The sequence below is a fragment of the Engraulis encrasicolus genome, chromosome 16, assembly GCF_034702125.1.
Source record: "Engraulis encrasicolus isolate BLACKSEA-1 chromosome 16, IST_EnEncr_1.0, whole genome shotgun sequence".
Lineage (NCBI taxonomy): Eukaryota > Metazoa > Chordata > Actinopteri > Clupeiformes > Engraulidae > Engraulis > Engraulis encrasicolus.
This window is the reverse complement of record NC_085872.1, coordinates 32,400,751-32,423,155: the sequence shown is the minus strand read 5'-3', so window position 1 is coordinate 32,423,155 and position 22,405 is coordinate 32,400,751. Positions and strand designations below refer to the sequence as shown.

Below are 22,405 nucleotides of genomic sequence, written 5' to 3'. Positions count from 1 at the left end.
GAGAGAGGGGCCCCAGAATTTGGTCCTCATCATTACATTGTATTTATTGACCTGGGGGCCCTTTCATGCAACTTTGTCCTGGGCCCGGCCAAAGCCGTCAGCGGCCCTGGGCTGGGCTGTGAAACAGGGAAAAAAGTAATCTGATATCCTGGCTTAGTAGCTGGCAGTATATAGTCATTAAAATATGTCATTGCCATTTGGAAACATTCATTGGTGCCAACAACAGCAGGTTTCTTACCTGTGAGGGTGAGTTTGTGCATAATTCATCATTACTCTATTGGTAAAATGATCCCAAATAAAATAATGGGCTAAGGTAGATTGGACTGCTGATAGCATTTTAGGAAGCATCTGAGGCACTCCAGAAGTTCTCCAACCATTTGTTTGGCTATTTTCATATGCCATAGTAGCCTCATTGACAGTAGGCTAGGCCTAGGCAGTAGGCCTAAGCATATTATTATATTAGCCTACTTCATTTGGTTAGCTCTTTTTAGGCCTATTTAAAATCGTAGGCCATTTTACAAAACAGGCCTAGCAAATCTGAAATAGACCGATGGCGCGCTTGTTCATGTCAAGAATAACATTCAGCACTGGGGGCTGCACCCTAAAGATCAGATAGGCTCATTGACAGTAATCTATTTACTCTCAATGAATAGGCTACTTCTCCAGCTGTTCCCTCTCGCCGTTCTGGCGTTGGTATGATAATCGATAATGCGAAACAGCAATCGATTAACTTTGCCTGAGGAGTGCTGAAGTCACGTGTAGCCGAATGCCGCTTGCGAAAGGAAACGCCTGGGCATCATAAAGTTCTGTGGAAGTTTGTGCGTCTCTGCTTGAAGGCTTCTATTTGTTTTGTTTTCACGATTATTTTTTTCCACCAGCGTCTACTTCTAACTCCCGAAGGAAGAACGTAACATGCATCAACTACTGAATCGCAACTAATCACGTAGAACTAGGTCTAATTGGACGCATTGACAGTAAGCAAAATGTTTTGTTAACTCCATCGCAAGCTAGCAGGCTAGCGGTCCAACTTTTTCTTTCGTCTGGAAAACAAAACTATCGCCATAGCCGTAGGCCAAAATAGCTGCTGTCTCTTTTTTAATGACATAAAATGGCATGAATTACTTTTCGATATTCATATTAAGTCGTGACTACCTTAGTTCCCTTTAGTGTTGCTGTTGAGAGAAGTTTTCGAGATATGAATTCACTTCTATTGGCTGTCATTGAACGCTATTTAAACGCTAGCCAAAAGCCCTTGTTTTGAGTTAATGGCTGTATCAATTAATTTACTAGAGATGATTGGGTTGATCTCGCGCTCATGAAGTGGCATATTCTCGTAGTTTAGATGAGTATTTGAACTCTGTCGCTTTCTGATGCACTTTTGTCATGCCACTAATCCAACAAAACCCCAAATAACGGCGCTTCCAATGTCGAGGTTTTTGTCGGAGCCGAGTGCAGTGCAGTCACCACTCCAGTGCGTTTCTACAGGCTTAATTTCGGTTACTATTTTTGACTGCATTTTAAAAGGAATATTTTGTTAAGTGACTGTTTCGAGAACGTAGCCATGGTATATTAGACAAAGTAAGGTGCTGCGCTGGGTTTTAACTTATAGTGCGTTCATGTGGTCTCGTAATTATCGTAAATACCAAATGCCGACATTCGAAGCGCACATGAACGCCACCGCTTCTGGTATTTACCACTGGACAACTCGTAGAAATTTTTAAGAAACGAGTTTACGAGATGATGACGCACACAACAGCTGGCTCTACTCTCGCCATGGCAACCGCTAAGTTGAAATACTCAAAAACCGGCATTCAGTATGTTTAGACAGTCATGGTAAATGACAGTGTCAGAAAATATACAGAATTTTTACCTTTGACTTCCTAATTCATTTGCTTGCTGTAGCTGATGAACAACAGTCTATAATCGTTTTAGTAAAAAGTCTCACTCTGCTTCGCCATCTTTAATTTGTAAACAACATCAAAAAAGCACATGAACGCAACGCACTTGTAAATACCACTTCGCAACTAGATAATATCTACTTCGGAAGACCACATGAATGCACCATTATACACCCATGTTGACCCATTCAGAGAATCAGCAATTCAACAAAACATAGGTTCTGGTAACGTGGACCCGCGTTCAGATACAGCATAATGCACGTGAGTTTGAGGAGAGATGGTTTTGGAATGACACATCCACACAAACAACGACATTGCGTAGCGAATTAGTGTTGAATTGGATGGGCCTGGTACTACGCTAGAAAACAGAGGCCTGCGTAGATGGATAGATAGGACTAAAATGGGTCAGTAGAATTTCTTGCATCTTTCAGAGTTTAAAAGGATCCACGTTCACGCCGCCGTTTCTGCAAAATATTGTCTTGTTAGCTTCATGTGTAAATTCTTGATTTCAGTGTGTGTCTGTGAGGTGAGCCTCCTGATCTGAAGAGGCAGACCATGGCAACACAGTTCAGCATTGATGATGCATTTGTGCTGGAGGGAGAGGAGGAGTGTGTTGGGCCAGAGGGAGACCTTGAAGGATGGAAAGGAAAGGAGAGAGAGAAAGATGGAGAGATGACATTTGGAACGCTCTCCTTTACCAAGCCACAGACTCACCCAGCCACAGCAACAGGCTCCCCTGAACACAGTAATTTGAAATATCAGGTACGTTAAGCCAGTGATTGTCTAATAGTAAAACCTAGACTCTGTGATGCCATTTTGCTACAATTTTGCTACATCTGCCCCAACTTGGCTGTATATACAGTATATCACGAAAGTGAATACACCCCTCACAGTTTCACATTTTTGAGTATATCTTTTCCTAGGAAAGCATTACAGAAATGTAACTTTGACACAATGATTAGTGACCTTTTAACAACATATTTAACCGCTTAAATTTCTTGTTCACTCAGAAAAAAACAAAATACAGCCATTAATGTTTGAACATGTACTCACAAAAGTGAGTACACCCAAGATTAAAATCCGGTAGAGAAGGGGCTATGTTGGCTCGAATCGTCTCGAAATGAAACGAAATGAAAAGGGATGACAAGGGAGGTCATCAGTGTGCGTTTCAACCTTTCTTTGCATTGAACTTTTAAATTTTGAGTCTGCATCTGGCTTAAATAGATTAGTGTGAGATTTGAATGCAATCCTATGGAGAATATCATGATCTGCTTCAGTAGTCATAGTGCATGTTGACATGCATGTTTCTTTTAGGTGTATTTCAGATTGCCAATGTTGACAGCATTCATGCATCCCCAAACCATGTCAGTCCCACTACCATGCTTGGCTATTGAGAGGATACACCTGTAAAACTCACTTGTTTACCACCACACATGCTTGACACCATCGAAAGCAAATTTGTTTTTCTTGGTCTCTTCAGATCACACAACATGGTTCCAGTGATCCATATCCTTGGTCTGTTCATCTCTCTTGAGACCAAGATAAACAAATTTGCTTTAGATGGTGTCAAGCATGTGTGGTGGTGAACAAGTGAGTTTTACAAAAAAAGTGTATTCTCTCAATAGCCAAGCATGGTAGTGGGACTGACATGGTTTGGGGATGCATGAATGTTGTCAACATTGGTAATCTGAAATACACCTAAAAGAAACATGCATGTCAACATGCACTGTGACTACTGAAGCAGATCATGGTATTCTCCATAGGATTGCATTCAAATCTCACACCAATCTAATTAAGCCAGATGCAGACTCAAAATTTAAAAGTTCAATGCAAAGAAAGGTTGAAACGCACACTGATGACCTCCCTTGTCATCCCTTTTCATTTCGAGACGATTCGAGCCAACATAGCCCCTTCTCTACCGGATTTTAATCTGGGGTGTACTCACTTTTGTGAGTACATGTTCAAACATTAATGGCTGTATTTTGTTTTTTTTCTGAGTGAACAAGAAATTTAAGCGGTTAAATATGTTGTTAAAAGGTCACTAATCATTGTGTCAAAGTGAAATTTCTGTAATGCTTTCCTATGAAAAGATATACTCAAGAATCTGCAAAACTGTGAGGGGTGTATTCACTTTCGTGATATACTGTAGGTATAAAAGGTACAAGGGGCTTTAGAAATCCTCTAAAAGACATGTTGTATCATTTCTAGCCTCCACACCTCAGTGTTCCCTTTCAAGTATAGGCTTGCCTTTTTTGTGTGTTTGCTTTTCTTTTAATTCTTGAGTGTTTGTTCAGGATATGCCCATGTCCATATCCTCCTAGAACAGATTATGTCCGCTGCCTCAGCATGCTAAATACTTTGTCCAATCTTTTCTTCGTGTACAGAACCTGGAAAATGAAGACGGCCTGGGGAACAGTGGCGGCTCCACGTTCAACAACTTCTTCAAAATTAGGTTTGTCTTTTAATGTACTGCCAGAGGGATACCTATGTGTCTCTGTGTTGATGGTTTGGCACTGCCTCCGGTGCAGGGTGGCGACTTATTTAGAAAGTGAAGGATGTTGAACAATGAACCTGACATCTTGGGAATTGGAATGAAAACAAAACAATGGTTAATACACCCACCGTGCATAGAAAATGGATAAAATGATGCAAATAGCAGAAAGTGTAAAGCGCTCCAACCATGGACTGTTTTGCGTGTTTGCTCTATGCATTGTCAGTTTGGGCATAGTGTACTCGTGATGGCATTCAGACGTTGTATGCGTTTTTCAAAAGTGTAGTTGTTTGCCAGTTAGCAACTTGGGTAGTTGCCAATGGGACATTGCATTGTAAACAACAAAGTAGCTAACGTAGTTAGTAGAAATACACCCCTGATTTGGCTTGTATTATTTAGTCTTGTGGGTCTCACAGTATCAGCAGGGTGCAAATATAACCCAACTGGGCAGTTGTGTGTGATTGCTTTCAGGGTTGTGTTGTGTATTGAGAGGTGCCTTATCTTGGCTAAGCTGCTTGCTTCTGCTGTCTGGGTCACATGCAGTACTCTTGGCGCAATGTTTGTTTTATTTTCCTCCTGTCTCAATGCATCCTCTCCTGCTCAGCTTTCCTTCCTGGGTTCCACCATATACTGCTAGTTTGCTTCCTCTAGCTGTCATACTGTATGTTTTTGCTGACCATGTTACACATGCCTTCTGCAGTCTCTTGTGTGTAACTGTCTCTGAAACCACTTACAAGGCTGTGCATGGGCCAAGATAGGCTGGCTGTCCGAAGAGAGTGTCTGCTTGGCACAGCATCAACACCTGTACAGTGCTCAGCTTTTAATCATTATGCAATCTGGTTGAAAAGAGTAGGAATAAGGTATTCCTGTGAGTAAGGAAATGCACAATGTGTATGTGGATTAATTGCCCCTCTATTCTCTTTATTTCTAGTGTTTCTCAGCTTCTCATATATTTTAAGTGTCCATCAGTTTGCTCATTTTGTGTACAATAATTTTGAGTTGATTGCCTTGTGTACTACTACCACAACAGAAAACTCCTTAGTTATAGTTCCCCACGATCATGCTGTTGTCTCTGCTTCACCAAAGGTTGTTCTTTCTGTCTTTCATATGGTGCTCTACTCTTAAACTCAACCTGTTTGGTCAATTTGTCAGCCATTCTTTGCTGCCCTTTAATATTTCAATTGTTGATAGTTTCTCGTTTATATTACATTTACATTTATTTACAGATTGTCTATTTGGCTTTGACCTGTGTTCTTATTTACGGGTAGGATTATACAGATATGATTTGGTCTGTATTGTAATTTTTTTTATTGAACTTTGGGCTAAGGTGTACAATTGCTTGCGCAGTGTTTAAAGCCATTGTATTTTGACATCATGGGTCCTTGGACAGAAGTACAGATTTGACCATAACTAACTGTTTTAATGTCATGTGTGATACATTGGGTAGCTTGTTTTGTGAAAGATGATTGTTAACACTTAACTATGAATAAAGCATGAGATTGTCAAGAGTTGTGATATGGAAGGTGATATTGTGTATTAGGTTTCCCCAGCGATTTATAGTTCGTTTCGGCTCCCTGAAAAGACAAAGATTTTGAATTGCAAGCGTAATTCTTAAAGTTGCTGTACAAATTCTCAACATAGCCCACCATGATAGTGAGACGTGTTTGATGCCTACTAACACCCCACTGACCTTGACTAACAAATGAACTGCGGGAAACACTGCATAAGGTACCTCATAAACAATGACGTGCACTACTACACACTGTGTCACACTGAACACAGTTCATGTAACATTGGGTAAAATGGCAAATATGAGGGGCAGACAGTGATTTCACAATCACAATACAAACAATGGCAGTATATGTTTGATCTTGAAATATCAAGCAGCTTGATAAGGTTATGCAAATATTGTCTGTAGCTTTTTGGTTCAATAGTTAATGTGTAACTTGAGACGTAAATGAACGAAACAATTGTGTTTAGTGAAAGTAGTGACTACTAGTGAAGGTATATGCTTATTTTTTTTGCCCAAGTGGAATTTTCAAAGTATTATTCACTGTTTGAAGGAAGAGTTGATTTTCCACTCTACAATCATAGAGGGTTCTTCTGACAGATTTTTTCTTGTGTTGAGCTGCAACAGTACTTGTTTGCTTCTGAGTGAGTGACAATACATTTGACAGCAGCTGTCTCTCTCCCACCCTCCACAGCGACCCGGCCACTCTCTCCTACTGCAGCTCCCAGTGGTCCTTCAGCACATTGAGCTCTGTCACTCAGCTCTCTGCACACTGCTGCGGGTAAACACACACACACACACACACACACACACACACACCAGTGTTGCCAGGTTTCCCGCCCCATTGGGCTGTTTAGGCTAGCCGTCTGCGGGTAAAAACAGGCTTTGGGCGGGTTTTTCTGAAGATTTATGGCCATAGAACTCAATACAGTTTGGCTGGATGTACTGCCTTCAGGCTGTTTTTGGGCGGGAAGTTATCAGACACATCTGGCAACCCTGAAACACACACACACACAGAAACTTCTTTCTTTGTTCCATTATAGTACGCATTGATGTGCATAGTATGCTGCTACACATGACTGTACAACGTTCACATGCTGCTATTTGTTATTTATTATGTCTGTGCTATGTAATGGCCATCCATCTCTGTATGTGAAACATTGTTTCTGTGCTCTGAACATTATTTATTTGTTCCCCGGCTAGTTGGACATCTCATCCACTGGTGAAGAAAAACAGACGGGTTGTTCTAGCCTCATTCCTCCTCCTCATCACTGGAGTGGGTGAGTATCACAAGGGAGAAGTCATCACAAGGCCACAAGTACAAGGGAGGATGGGAGTTAGAAAATGGCATGAACCCAGTGTCACATTCTCAAGGATGAGCTGTTTGTTTCCTTTCGATTTCTGTGGCTTCCAAAACATGGCGGGCTCTACCTTTGACACCATTGCTGATGTAAATAATATGGTGATTGTAGCGAAGGGGAGTAGAGTTGTCCAGTTGGGACTTGAAGCCAGAACTTCTGGGATAGTAAACCGGGGCTCTGACCGCTACACCAAAGATCCAGGCTCGTTGGCATGTTAGTCAGAACACACCAACAACCCTAGTGATGGTCACTCCATCACAGTGATGAATATAATGCCCACAATATGCAGATGCACTGCAGACTTTTTTTGAGGGAGGATATTTTAAATTAATTAAGCAACACTTTTGAACGAAATGACACAAAGTTGTTCATAGACAACTTGAAAAGTTACACATTATCGCTTTAAAAAAAACGTTTACCTTCCCTGTTTCCAGACCGGATGAATGTTTTAAATTATGCATGCAGGCTGTAATCTCATGTTTGCCGAGTCAAAAATCAGCTAATGTATTTTAAACTATTTACAATACTTATTTTTGTGTGTGGTGATCTTAACGAGTAACACCAGCTTAATGGGTAACACTTGCTTTTTTCTCACCTCCTTAGCTCTAATATTTACTGGCATCGTCATCCAGCTAAACCCTCATGCAGGTAAACTGTGCATTCTAGCTCACTATGTGTTCCTGTCTTTTGATGATATGGCATTTTCGCTGTTGGTTTGTTCTTCTCTAATTTCTATGTTTTTCTTGATTTTGTTGTCTGTCACACAGGTGTCTCCAGTGCCATCTTTTTTGTTCCTGGATTTTTGCTTTTTATTCCAGGGGGTATGTACCATAAATGTATAGTTGTAATGTGTTTATCAGATTGTTTTTGGATAACACTATCAAAACATTGGAACCAAGCAGAAATATGCTCAAGACTAAATACACGTTTTTGTTGGCCTGTAATCTTTAAGCTCTTCACTGTGCCGTGTATTAAAGTTGACCTTATGCCTCGTCCTGAGAATGCATTGATATTTAGGAAACACTGTTATTTTGCTAGCTAAGTGTGACTTAATTAACTTATCTCTGCCAAGGAGGTTATGTTTTCGGTCGCGGTTTGTCTGTCTGTCTCTGTCTGTCTGTCGGCAGGGTAACTAAAAAGGTTATGCACGGATTTGGATGATGATTGTGGAGTTGTTGGAAATAACAAAAGGAAGAAGTGATCAAATGTTAGTGACGATCCAGATCCAGGAATTTTGTAAAAAGATTCTTCACCATTGCAGGATAGGACTAATTCTGACATTTCAGTTTCTAACTACAGAAAAACAAGGCAGAAAGACAAAAAAATAGGATACATGTAACAGTTCAAATGGCTTCCTTGATGGAGGTGCATTTCTAGTTTTGCTTGAGTTTTTATTGCGTGTCTCTCCTTTCCTCTGCAGTCTATCACGTGATCTACATAAGCTGTGCTGTCCAAGGGCGTCGAGGCTTTAAGTTCTTCTACCTGCCATACTTTGAAAAGTAACCGCTCACTCAAGTTTGCCTTTCTTCTATTCTTCCAAAATACCAATGGCTCCTCGGTGTATCTGAGTGAGTGGGCACTTCTCAAAGTAAAGTGTTAGAGCCTTGCTAGAACGAGTAACGCCCGTTTTTCATGGATTTCACCAAAGACTGTCCAACAACTAGTTCTAAGTGTAATTAATAATTGGATACTCCTTGGAAAAATGAGCATTACTCTTCCTAGCAAGGTTAGGACACCTCACTTTGAGAAATACCCAGTGTGAATATATGTGTGTATGTGTGTTTGAATGTGAGAAAGCATGCGTGAGGAAGGAATTCCACTGTTGTATGAACTACCACTACTAACACAGAACCACTGTGCCAATCAGTATACTTCCAATATGTCTTGAAGGGAAGGAATTGCTTTAAATGCTTATGAATTTGCGCTAAAATTGTGACACTAAATTTTTAATGCATTTTTATACTGTAACAACCATTTTAAACTTGCTTTTATTGTTTTTTTAATAGGTTAGTTTTAGTTACCAAATACATTTTTTAAAACAGCCTGTTTCTTAGAAATGTTATGATTGTATAGAGGTGCCATACATGTGGTTGTTTGAAATGACTACGTAAGAAAAAAACCTAAATCAGGTATTGATATGTTGAACACACCAGTGTGTTAATACATTATCTGCTAGAACTTTGTGCTCCAACCACCAACTTGCTGTTTTAAGACATTCTGTTTTAACTGCATTGACATTCAGTTTGTATAAAACAACGAGGAGCATTCCAAACAGGTGGTTCAATAGAAAACCTGGTTTACCTGGAAGAAGCGGTCATTCGGCCGATGTAAGAGCTTGTAGTCCTCATTTTGTTCTCAAAAGCAGGACCACATTTCTCGAAAGCATTGTTGCTAACCTGTTAGCAACTTCATAGGTTTCCAGTGGGAAATTGCATTGCAACCAAGTAAGTTGCTAACTTGGTTAGCAATGACGCTGTGAAGAAACGCACCCCAGGGTAACAGGTTTGCCATTTTCTATAGGTTAACTTAGCCAGGTTTATGACTTGTTCTTGGAATAGCCCTCTGATATACACTCACCATTATGTAAAATGACATTTTGTGGTCCAGTTATTGAAACCACTCTCTCGTGTTGTCATAAAATACTGTTGTTAATCATTTATTTTTATCCAATGGTGGTCCCAAAACGTCTAGTGTGCAGCATGTATACACATCCATGCGTTACCACACATTTGGCAGTTATCCGACACTGAAAGACATATCGTTTGAGATTCATGTTTAAGAAGGAAATTGTGTTGTCTTCCACAGGATGTTGAACTTGGCAGTCGTAGGTGGCTTAGTGATGTGGTGATAGATTTGAAAGCATCTCCCAGTAAACGGGTGATGCACTGACCTCTATGACCTTGGAGAGCCCCGTAAATCAAATTTTGTACTAAAAAAAAGTCATGTCATTTCAAGTTTTAAATGTGACGAGTTGTGTATTTTCTCCATGTTGTGCCATGTAAGCCACTTGTCCTTTATTAAGTGTTGTGCAATCTCGCATTGTATTTATCAGTGTGTTCCATGTGTTTGAACTCCTCACTTGTGCAGCATTAACTTATGTCTTGGGCCTCCTTGCTCTCGACAAGCTGCTTGTTCGGCAGACAGATACCTTAGGTGTCCAGAATGCCTGAGGACATTCCACTTTCATGTAATGATTTCTTTTTCTATATGCTGCCAATAAAATGTGATGACGTATGTACTATATTAGCCATGTCATATTGTAATGTTTTCATAGAGTCTCATTCACCAGTTTGTGCAGGTCATCTGTTCACAAGAAAAAAGTGGCAAATGGAGACCTGCCAGACACCCGTTAAACAAAAAATCTCATATTTCATGAGCCTGAATGTTGCGTTATGCAACTCCCAGCACTGGGGCCAATGTTGTGCTACTCAGCATCCGGCATAAATGGTTTAAAATCTGGGCCTTTGCTGTAGTTGACCCATCATAGTTCTTCCATGTTTTAACAGTCTGTAATGCCTAAAAAGACACTCAAAACGATTCAACAGAATCTGCTGGAAAAGCATTTTTATTATAAAATGGTAAGATGAGAAACAGTAGTATGGGTCTTTAAATGATGGCCATGAACGAGATATTCCAGTGCCATCTAGTGGCTAAAAAATGTAAAACAAGCATTACAAAACCTGTTGCACACATTAAAAACAGAAAAAAATAAGTTACATGTGATAGGTTTTTACTTTAACCCCTCTTCTAAATTACAGACGCCACCACTGACAAAATGTTCATATCTCACTACACCAGTGCTCCCCATGTCTTTGTATGCATATCTGTCTTCACTCCTTAGTGGCAATTCTGATTAAAGAACAGAGTGAACTGACTCAATTATCAACAACACTGATTTTTTATCCGATGTTTTTGGATCATGGCCAAACAGAAGAGATAGGGTGTACAAATACAAGTGAATTCAAAGAGCAAGGTGGAGAATCTCTTGACATCGTAGAGGTACACTAGACTGCAACAAATGACAATTCCAAATGACTAACAGTGGTGAACACCAACTGATTGTCAATTGAAACTGTATACCATTAAAGAAAAAAAGACATCAATACATTTTAAACCCATATGGTTTTCTGTTACTTGCAGTATCGGTCAGCCTTCATCTTACTTCTCCTGCAGAAATTAAGCACAATGTTGGGAGTCAGGTTTACTATTTCTTTACCATAACTTAACTTTAAATTACCATAATGAGTCCAATGTTCATAGTCATTGAATATTTTAATTTCTTTTTGTAGATTAACATACCCAGCAAAAATAGGCAACCCTGCATATTAAAGTTAGTTAGTTAGATGTTTGCTTTTCCTCACCTATCTAGCAGAGCCTCATGGAACTTGCCATCTGTTCGTGCCTTCTTCAGCGTACCACTGTCTTCCTCATTCACTCTTAGCTTTTGGTCTTGGAAGCTCTGAAATTTTTTGCTGAAAGAGAAAAAAAAGAAATGCAGAGATGCTGCATAGGTCATCGTGAACATACAATGATGGCGTAAATAAGTCAGTCAGTAAGTAAGTAAATAAATAAATAAATAAATAAATAATATGCCCATGGCATTAAGGGGGGCTTTCAGTCAACTGTCAGTTGGCTGCAAGGTCCAGACAGCAACACAATACAAACATGGTTGTGCATTAATGGGCCTGTAAAACCCTAAAGGTTACGGTGCTCTTGCAGGTGAAACCTGAGTGAGTGCTTTGACATTGAAAGCTGTGTCATTTCTTCAACCTCAAGCTTCTCTCACAAAATGCCGCAAAAAAGCAGCACAGGCCATTGATTTAGGTGTCCCTTGGAAATGTTTGACTTCCACACTTTAAGGCATTCGGCTTGACACAAAGCAATTACCCTTCCCGTCACTCCTTGCCACCATAAAAACTAAGTCCTCCTGGGTCTCTCAAGACAGTAGACAGCCTGTTGACAAAAATGGCCTTAATACGGCTACACTTAGGGCTGAAAAAAAAGCATTCAGATACAACTTGCATGAAATGTCACGTTTTTTGTTTTGTTTTTTTTGCTTCTCTGAAAATTCAACAGTTCCCTCAGTAGCTGCACACTGACCTTGCACTTGCCTTTCCTGGACAGGGAATGTTGAGTGACTACTTGTATCTGTGCCCTTGAGTGGGCTTGTCAGTCAAAGATAGATAAATAATAATGCAAGTAAAATCTGTCTGTGCCTCCTGTATGTCTCGCACCACTCCACCATATCCAATTTGGAGGTTAATTTTCCAGTGGCACAGCGGTGTGCGGTGCAAAGTTTCAAGCCGTTTGGACACAAAATACCAAATTTGTTAGTTGAACTTTTATTTGCCCTTAGCCGCTCTAGGCATAGCCTTTCGCGGCATAGCCATGGGAACACCAGCACCAGTAGTCATGGAAACAACAGTCCACAACGCTCTGAGCACAGCCTTAGAATTCTCTGCATAGCCATGGAAACAACAGTGCGCAAGATACATCAATCCAACATTCCATAATCAAGTCAGCTGAACGCAAAACACAAGATTGGCAAATAGCACTAGTATCTCATAATGCAGAGACACCAGCATCTGATCTACTCTACTTCACCCACACGTTTCCAGACTGTAAAACAAGCCTGTGAATGTACCTTAAAATATACCTAGGCTTCTCTGAACACAAATGACAAAAACAAGGCCATGACTGCATCTCATATGCATCCATCAAAAAAAAAAAGATCCGACACAATGAGGCTGCCCTAAAACTGGCCCAAGAGGATAACAAGATATTTGTGTGAGCAATATGCACATTTATTTGTGGCAAATTCTGTAAAAAAAAAAAATGCTCTAAAAAATAAAATAAGTATAGAAAATATCCACTAATAAAATTCCCATGATGGAAACCATAAACTCGGTCACCGGGTGGTTAAGGAGACTTCAGAGGGTTGCAGGTTTGAATCCCACTCTTCCACTCTCTAGCTCTCCCCATGGTTCAGGTGCCCTTGACGGGGCACCTAACCTCAATCTGCTCTGTACTTAAAAATAACTAAGTCGCTTTGGATAAAATCGTCAGCTAAGTGTAATGTAGTAATAGTAACATTGAAACAAAATGAAAAGACCAAAAAAGGGAACTTGACAACGTGACTGAATGAGACGGGACGGTGGCATCTTGTTTCATTGCACTGCCAGACTGATATGCGTGCATGACGCTTTAGCTTCACCAGCCTGAAATGCAGCATGTTCTTGCGGACGTTACATCTGTATGTGATATCTTTGTAGGATAGCTTGGACGCGGGGGGGGGGGTAAAGAAATCAGGACAGTAGAAAAAACAACTCTCATACGGCAAGGGACAGCTAGAAAGCAGCAGTTCAAAGACTTCACAAACCAAAGGTTAAGACCAGAGTCCTCACTACTGACATAGAGATTGCCGTCCTGACAAATGGGCTCAAATATACCCATATGTCAGATATATCCCAGTGATCATCTCCGAACACGGACATGCATTTCACGGTGCACATCAGGGTAGAGTGTAGAGAGAGAGAGAGAAAGTCACTCACACATAGTTGAGCTCACAGTTTTTGACATTGCCACGATCTTCATCTGCGATGTCGTCTTTCCGCTTGACCTCCCTCTCTGCACAGGAGCGAATCTGACAGTAATGGCAAACAGAGGGGAGGGGAAACACAGAAATGGAGAGAAGCCCTTGTCAGCTGAGGTGATCACCATGGCCCCGGAGCATCCCCCCCCACACACCTTTCAGCTATGGAACACATAGCACACTGACATTGTTGTTGAAAATTCAAAGCAAAGTGTTTGCTGTGCACATGAGCAAGACGGTGCGCAAGAATGAGAGTGAGAAAGGTTTGATTGTTGATTGACTTCTGAATAAATTCTTAAGATAATAGCTACAGTGTAAAACACACTATTATGAAAATGACATGTTTGGTTGTTATGAGAATGTCATATTTGCATGCAACTGGCCAAATGCTGGTGAAAAGGCTAGTAGAAAAGACCAATTTACAAGCCATTTTGACCCATTAGTGAGTATGTGTTTGGCTTGTAACATTAACGTCTACTAGCCATTTTGGCTGGTAATGAAAAAAAGTTAATTTAGAGCCCTGTTTGCATGCATTTGAAAAAAATATATTAAAAAGAGACTATTGCCTCTTTTCCACTGCCGTTTTTCTGGTAGGCCTACAGCTTGACACAGTGCGACTCGGCCGCCACTTTTTGCTTTACAATTGAGCTGTGTCGTGCCTATTCAAAAAGCAAAAAGTGTCGGCCGAGTCACACTTTGTCGAGCTGTAGGCCTACCAGAAAACCGGCAGTGGAAAAGAGGCAAAAGAGGCTCCCTACTGTCCCACCTTGACCATTTCGTCCTCGCCGGCGACCTTTTGCTGAGCCACGATGTCTCCACTCTCACTATAGGAGATGAAACAGCTGTTGGCTGCCATCAAGGCCATCTTACCCTGTGGGGGTGGACCAAAGAAAACACCACAAGGAAATGAAACACTGCTGAAAAAGCAGAAAGAGTGCATGGACATTTGTGTTGACACTGACAATTTGATACTTGGCTGGAGCACAAAGTTGCCATCTCCACTGCCAAAAGTCAAGAGTTGTATTTAAAAAGGCCAAATGGTGGATGGTATGATTGGACAGCGCCAACATTTGCAGCAACGGATACAAAATGACTCAAAAATGCTATTTTATGCGTCATCTGACATGCTTCATACATACATCACACAAATCAATACATTTTAAGATGGTATAGTCTTACAAGTGCACTGTGTAAGATGGTGGCCAGAGTAGGTATTGCAACTATGTGGTTCATTGAAACTGTTCTGCCTACTGTCAAATTTGATCTCTTCATGAATATGTACTAAATAATAAAACTATAATAGTATTTACTAGTATGACCAAAGTATAGTATGTTTAACAGCTAAAATGTCTATTTCTGGAAATTCAAAATGGCGGACCATGGAGAACATCCCCCTTTTCATGTATCAAAAATGCTTCAATGGTAGTGGTAAATATTCATGAAAAAGCTAACATTTGTGAATGGGCAGCATGAATTCTGGTAAGAAACTTGTAAAAATATTACACATTCAATAATTGCTTAACGCTGGAAAAAGTTGCAAAGAGAAAAGTTGTCTTACATCCTGAAATACTGGTTCCCACTGTTCCCGAGAGCCAATGGCATCTGAGCGACCCACCACCATTCCCTCTGAGTTCACTCCCAAATACTTCCCATAGCCGGACTTCAGAGCTATCCTACAAAGATATCACACACACACTGCATGTCAAGAAGGACACTGGACGAAAAAACTAGACAGTTAATATTATATCAACACAATTACAAGCAGTTTTATTGTTATTAGTGCATTTCTAGTGGGATATACTTTTACCAGAATAAGGTGGTCATTAGTCAATGGTGTATATAAACTTTGCTTTCACAGTCCAGCTCATCCAGAAAACATACAAATATGTGCCCAAATGTGTCTTGATCAGTGTGCTTACCTGCTGTCAGACACTTTGATGGCTGTAAACTGTTCTGGTGGGTCAGGACCTTCATCTTCTGTAACATCAAACAACTTCCATTACCAGCCATGGTCACAACAATACCTTCACGTGCATATTGGGAAGCCAAGCCACCCATCAATGCATTACCCTAATTTCACCCTACTAAGCACATTCAATACACCCGTCTATCTCATTGACACTCGCACTCTCTACACAGTTCAATATCCCGGCAGGAGACAAAGACATGAACCCGGAGCCTTCTGCATGTATCGCATGTGTCAGGCCCCTGAAGTGAATCCTAATGCAGAGTTTGATGTGGCAGTAAGCAGCTCTCTCAGACACACAGGGGTGCACAGAGGGAGCAACTAAATGGTTTCACCCAGTCACTCCCCAATAGTGTTGGATGTTAACCCCTCTGCTGGCGATTGCTCATTGATTTCTAGGGGTGAGCAGGGGTGAGTCAGTCTGTGCTGGTGTACGGCGCGCACAACTGAACACAACAAAGTCCATCAAAAACAACATAATGCCACTGAAATGTGAGGTTAGGGCACAGGGTGATGCGCTGCATTTAAAATGCTTTCGAAAGCAATTTAGGGCAATTATGTATCGTCAACAAAGTAGAGAAAAAAGATAAAAAGAATGTAGAAAAACAGACAGGTACAAAGTAATGAATGAAAAAACACTGTCAAGAGATTGGAGGTCATAAGGAGGTCTAACAATTAATTTAATTTACCGGTTAAATTAATACAAATCTTCATGATTAAAGACTGACAAGTTCTAACATGAATAAATCTGGTTGCCTTCTTGTTGGTAAAGGGACATGTCATGTGAAATCAGACACTTAGAGACCCTACAGACTAGGCCTTCTTAGTGGCAAGGTAGATTCTGAGTCTGTCATTAATTGTAAGGGTGAAACGGACTAAGAAAGCTTTAAATAAAGGGTAGGACACTATCCATTCATCCTTCATTATATCTGTCAATTTAAGTAATAAAGAGATGGTGTTGGTGTTGTTTGAAAGCACTTTTCTGGCTCTATGAATTACACAAACATCATGAAACACAGAAGTTATCTGAGTATGAATTATGAGATATTAAAATATTACAAATTGAAGCTATATTTTAAAATGGCCACTGAGTTGTATTAAAATCAGAGTCGGTCGGGTCCCAAATTGTCTACCCTACTAAGACTACTTTAAGCATTTCAACTCACAAAAAAATGGTCGATGTATGGGAAACAATGGCTTGGGCAGTAATGAACTACACACACAGGTGGAAAGCAAGCGGGGTCTTTACCTCCTGTGTGAGGTGCTCCAAGGGTGAAAAGTCCTGTGTCCAGGGCATGGACATACGCGTTGTTCTGCAATTCTATGGCAACCGTCCCTGTGATCTCCCCGAAACTGTGAACACACCACCACCCACCTGAAAAACAAAACAAAACCAAGTACGATTATGTTGTCATTCATCTCAGTGATTCTGACAATTCCTTTCCTCTCAAGGGTAAGGGTCAAAGACGTGCAAAATGAAATTGTCATTCAGTGTAACGGATACCTTCTGCTGACTGTAACTGTAAAAAACATGACTCTTTTTTTTTTTTTTCCAGTGAATTCATGAAAGCCAAGGCTGTCATCCATTCACTTGAAACAATTTAAAAATCATGTTTTTTACTGTTACAGTCAGCAGAAGGTATCCGTTACACTGAATGACAATGCCATTTTGCACGTCTTTGAACCGTAAGCAACGGCAATACAATACCCACAGCTATTTAGAGTTTTTAATATCATATAAATCAGAAAATGAGCAATTTCACCCGTGTGTATCCCTGCTCAGGTCATGTTGTGCAAGGCACGGCCACTTTTTGCAGTGTATCCAGCCAGATTCAGCATGTAATGTCAACTTGAACAGATACTTTCAAAAGCCAGTTCAACTAAAAACATAAATAGCTGACAAACCCACAACAGACTGGAGAAGAGAATCTGATATGCTATTCAGTTGAAGTGGCCAAAAAAGGTACTGCAACTATGTTGCTCATTGAAACTGGTTTGCCTATTGCCAAATATGATCTTTTCATGAAAGTTTACTAAGTAATAAAGTAATATTTTCTAGTATGGTCCAAGAACAGTCATTTTTGCAGCTAAAAATGGCTATTTCTGGAAATTCAAAATGGTGGGCCATGGAGAAGATCCCCATTTTCATGTATGAAAATGCAATTTTTCCAGTCATAATGAATACTTAGAATTTGATGGTGGTGACAAGTATTCATGAAAAAGGTAACATTAGGGAATGGGTTAGCATGAATTCTGGAAATAAACAACTAAAAATCGTACACAGTGTACCTTGAAGTGTTCGTTGTCATAATCACATGGTAAGGTTAATGAGAAAAGTCAATAGTCGACCAACAAAGTATGTGCAAAGTAGCGAGAACTTGTCGTCATGACGTGGGTGGTATTAAACACAGTGCATTTAAAGTCGTCCACAAATTTGCACAAGACGATGAGCTCGAACCAGTTTGATCTATGTAGTGGGGGAGAGGTGGGGAGGAGGAGTTGAAGTGGGGTGCAATTAGGGATGGGCATACGGTGAAAATGTCTTCGTCGATCTTCGGGAGAATTAATGATTAATAATCGGTTAACCATTGAAATTTTTATATTAAAACAGCACACATTTAGGCCCACCATGCCCTATACTCTTGTATAACAAAAAAAAAATACATAAAAACATGTTTTTCTTCGAGGATATGTTTTTATTAACAACACAAGTGTTAAGAGCTTAACAAGAAAAGTTAAACCTGAATTGCTGCGCAATGCGCAAACGAGGGAGTTGGCGCACATCTCTTGGAGGGGCGTAGGTTAAAAAAACGGTGGCGAAGTGTGGCGTGGGACCATTTTCGGTTAGAAAATTACAAAGTGTACTGTAATTACTGCAATGTGAATTACAAATAAAGTTCATCGACAACGACCATGATGTACATCGCGCATCCAAGCCTTGTAAAAGACGGCAGTGATTCTGGAGTTCGAGTCAAATTCACCATATAACTGGCGGCAGAGTCACGTTTACTTCTACCTACCTACTGCACAGGCTGATCGCGCTACTACTGTGGAAAACACTTCCTCCTCCCTACACCAATATGTCTGTAAGCAAGATTGTTTAGTGCAAGGTGGACACCACATTCAGCACAGACGCGATTTGTGTCCAGGATTATACTGTACTTTTATAGGCAGTCAAGATACAAGGCAATTCACAGCAGTGTTTCTGGTCTTTGAAACAGGGGACGCTGATAACCCCAAGGAAAAACGCTCATGGTGAATTTTGAGCTCTGCTTCTCAACGTTCCTTTCACTCCAGAATCACTGCCGTCTTTTACAAGGCTTTGATGTGCGGTGTACATCATGGTCGTTGTCGATGAACTTTATTTGTAATTCACATTGCAGTAATTACAGTACACTTTGTCATTTTCTAACCGAAAATGGTCCCACGCCACACTTCGCCGTGACCTCTTCATGGTTAGGCAAAGCCAGCTCTACGGAGCGAAGCTCGCATGTAACAAACAAGTCAATCCAGGGTACGGTGATCAGAGGTGAGATATTGCCCCCTGCTGCCCAAAATGTGTAGGTGTAACAGCGAAATGCATTGCATTGAGGACGTGCACTAATGACCTACATTCAAGGTTTGTTTTTTTAACGGTTCGTCGGCGAAAATTAATTTCCTCGACGAAATGTTTAATGATCAATCATCGGTTAATCGGTTAATTATGCCCATCCCTAGGTGCAATGCAAACTTTTTTAGGATTGAGGGACAACGGGTCTAGACAGATGTCAGTTAACATTTGGCCAACCAGTTCAAGGGTGCGTCACCTCGGAGGCAGTATGCACCCTTGCAACAAGCATCAACGGGGATAAGCAACTGCAGCAGTTGCAAGGTCCGTCTGCAGTTGCATTGATCCCGCAATTGTTTGACATCATGACATCGTCGACGCAACATGATTGAAATTTGGTAAGTCAGACAAGATCACATCCAGAATGCATTGCTGTCTGCATGCGCATGCAGATGTTGCAAGAAATCGAATGCACCTATTGCAAGAAACGAACTGTGCTTACAGCAATACATCTGTGGATACAAAAAAAATCTCACTAGTACCTCCACTTTTTCTGATACCAGATAACACATAGGACAATTAAGGCAATAACTATACATACCAACAACATCCGGTTTCTCCTCATCATCACCCCTTTTACGTTTTTTGTCTTTATGTTTTTTCTTTTTACTGGAAGTTAAGTAAAAAAAAGTTAGAAACATGTAGACATTTGTAAAATTGCCTCATTGGAGGACTAGAATTATATTGTATTTACAGCATTTCCTCTGCTTTAAAATAAAATGCTAAGCTACTAATTACCAGCATCCAGCTGGATTATGCATTTTAGCTTGGGTGTACAAAAGCGATGATATATGCCCTTGAGGTTATTTTGCCACAGGCTATTAGTTTTTGCCCAAGGTAAAGTGCATATTGAATGAATTACGCTGTTATGTTGATCTGAAATGTTTGCTTGGCAAGCTAAAACAGTCCAATTATGAAACTTACAACAAAACCAAACAAGCTAGAGAACATCACATGTAAAATTTAGTACCTAATTACTATTCTTGATATTAAAAAAAACAACACAACAATATATATATATTTTTAAAACAACACAACACATTCATGACAAGTCACACAACACAAGCGCCACATATGCGCGCGCACATAAAAAGAAAATGTACAGCTGTCGTGACTTTACACAAAACCCATCAAACCACTGAGCACAAAAGAAAGGCGGAGATGCATACACCATAAACCAAAACAAACACATAATCTGGGACTCGGGGACCGAGAGTAACCGATGGGGCTTATAAGACTCTTAGGTGATTCCCCTACTGATTGCCAATGTATGACCGCTCATGATTCATATGCAGCGTTTCCCACAAAAAAGCAGGGGCTTGCTCTCGCTTAATTACTAGAACTACCCCAGGACAAGACGCAATATGCAACCTTGCGTCCTACACCTGTGCTTGCCTCCGTGGAGAAAACAATTAAGTTTCCTCGCTATCAGCCTAGCCACAACCATTTATGGGGAACTATTTTCCAATCACCATCCAGTTTCCAAATGAGAACATTACTTTACAATTGAGCTTTTCTGAGATATTGAAATATAGTGTTGTTGTCAGTGATGCCATCACGACATATTACTTCCTGGTACCTACGAGGCCACAAGCACAAGTGGAGGATGCAAGTTGTGAGAACCATAGAACTGTAGCCTACTGGTAAACAAACACTATGTGCAGCTGCATCTCAGTTTTTCTTCAGATGACGGTTTTCAATTCAAGCTCTAGTGAACTAGTAGCGATCGTAGCAATGAAATCAATAGCCTAGGGCGAAGGTAGTTTATGTGAATATTTAGTTTGTGGTGGTAAAGGAGGGGGGAAAGACTTGTGATTATTCTGGTGTTTGCTATCGTAAACAGCGGGAGCCAAGTGGAAAACGGCCAACTTGGCCAACAAGTATGGTGGTAGAAATATATTTATTGACACGGCATACAGAAAAACGTTACCCTTACCTTTTATCTTTCATTCCCTTCAAAACAAGTTTTGTAGACTTTACGGTTGTGTAAGCAGCCATTTTCCTCGGACAGAACTCGCTGGTGAAATTTACCGGGTCAACTCACTGTACTTCCGGTGTATGGTGTATGCCGAAATAAAAGTCGTTGCTGCGACTCTTTTTTCCTATTCTGACTGAAGGCTGCAGCTGCTGACACCGGTTCTACTATTCCTACTACTAGGCTACTACTCTACTACTACTACTACTACTACTACTACTACTACTACTACTACTTAGCACTACTACTTCACTTTTCAGCGGCTTGTCCGCTGTCTGGCACAGTAGGCTATTAAGCCGGACATCTGGTGGATTAAAATGCATTAAAATGCATGACATTTTATCTAAGAAAAGCAAATTTTCACACACCTTCCTTCCTGAAATATGTCCGCCTTCTTACTGTCGTGGAGATGGTCACCCTACTTCTACGGTCCTACACTGTTAAACACTGGTTCGGTTAACAGAATGCTCTGTGTGACACAAGTCCCTCATAAAGAGGGTTTTATTTAGTGGTGGAGCACAAAAATTGTGACGAATTAAAAAATCCAAGTCTTATACAAACCCAAATGTAGACACAAATTAGGCCTATCCTAGAGGCCTAATCCTAATCCTATCCTAGAGAGAGAGAGATGGAGTGTGTGTGTGTGTGTCTGTGTGCGCGCGTGCGCGTGTGTGTGTGTGTGTGTGTGCGTGTGCGTCTGTGTTAGGCCTATGTATTTGCAAGTTGTGTGTGGTATGTGACCATACTTAGGATGGCTGCTCTGCAAATCAAAATATAAAAACGAAATAATTTTCACGGGCCTATTTAGGCCCCTAATACAGGAATAAATCCAGGTCTAAATGTGCTTTGAGGTGATGTTGGCCAGATATATCTTGATTTGATTACTATTTTTAGTTTGCCCATGACATTTTGTGAAAGATGTGGCATAACACCCTGCAAATGTCAATGTGCCCAAGTTCATACCTCATTGCAGAGGCTGTTAAACAACCACCTCTCTTATGCCAG

At 40.6% G+C, this 22,405-nt stretch overlaps 2 protein-coding genes across 2 annotated transcripts; one reads left to right on the top strand and one right to left on the bottom strand.

The window, feature by feature from the left end:
- The first annotated feature begins 226 nt into the window (after positions 1–226).
- On the top strand, positions 227–10,503 carry tmem134 (transmembrane protein 134). The gene is made up of 8 exons (XM_063219401.1): positions 227–974; positions 2,411–2,660; positions 4,283–4,350; positions 6,594–6,680; positions 7,103–7,179; positions 7,864–7,908; positions 8,028–8,081; positions 8,681–10,503. Exons 2-8 carry the CDS (start codon positions 2,454–2,456, stop codon positions 8,761–8,763), a joined length of 621 nt encoding a protein of 206 aa, XP_063075471.1. The 5' UTR covers positions 227–974; positions 2,411–2,453; the 3' UTR covers positions 8,764–10,503.
- Positions 10,504–10,807: 304 nt separating this feature from the next.
- On the bottom strand, positions 10,808–21,473 carry frg1 (FSHD region gene 1). Its single transcript, XM_063219400.1, has 9 exons — positions 21,362–21,473; positions 19,967–20,034; positions 17,068–17,193; positions 15,772–15,829; positions 15,411–15,525; positions 14,619–14,723; positions 13,812–13,903; positions 11,622–11,732; positions 10,808–11,427 (listed from the first exon to the last, which is right to left on the bottom strand). The coding sequence occupies exons 1-9, from the start codon at positions 21,421–21,423 to the stop codon at positions 11,391–11,393; spliced, it is 774 nt and encodes a 257-aa protein (XP_063075470.1). The 5' UTR covers positions 21,424–21,473; the 3' UTR covers positions 10,808–11,390.
- Positions 21,474–22,405: the final 932 nt, after the last annotated feature.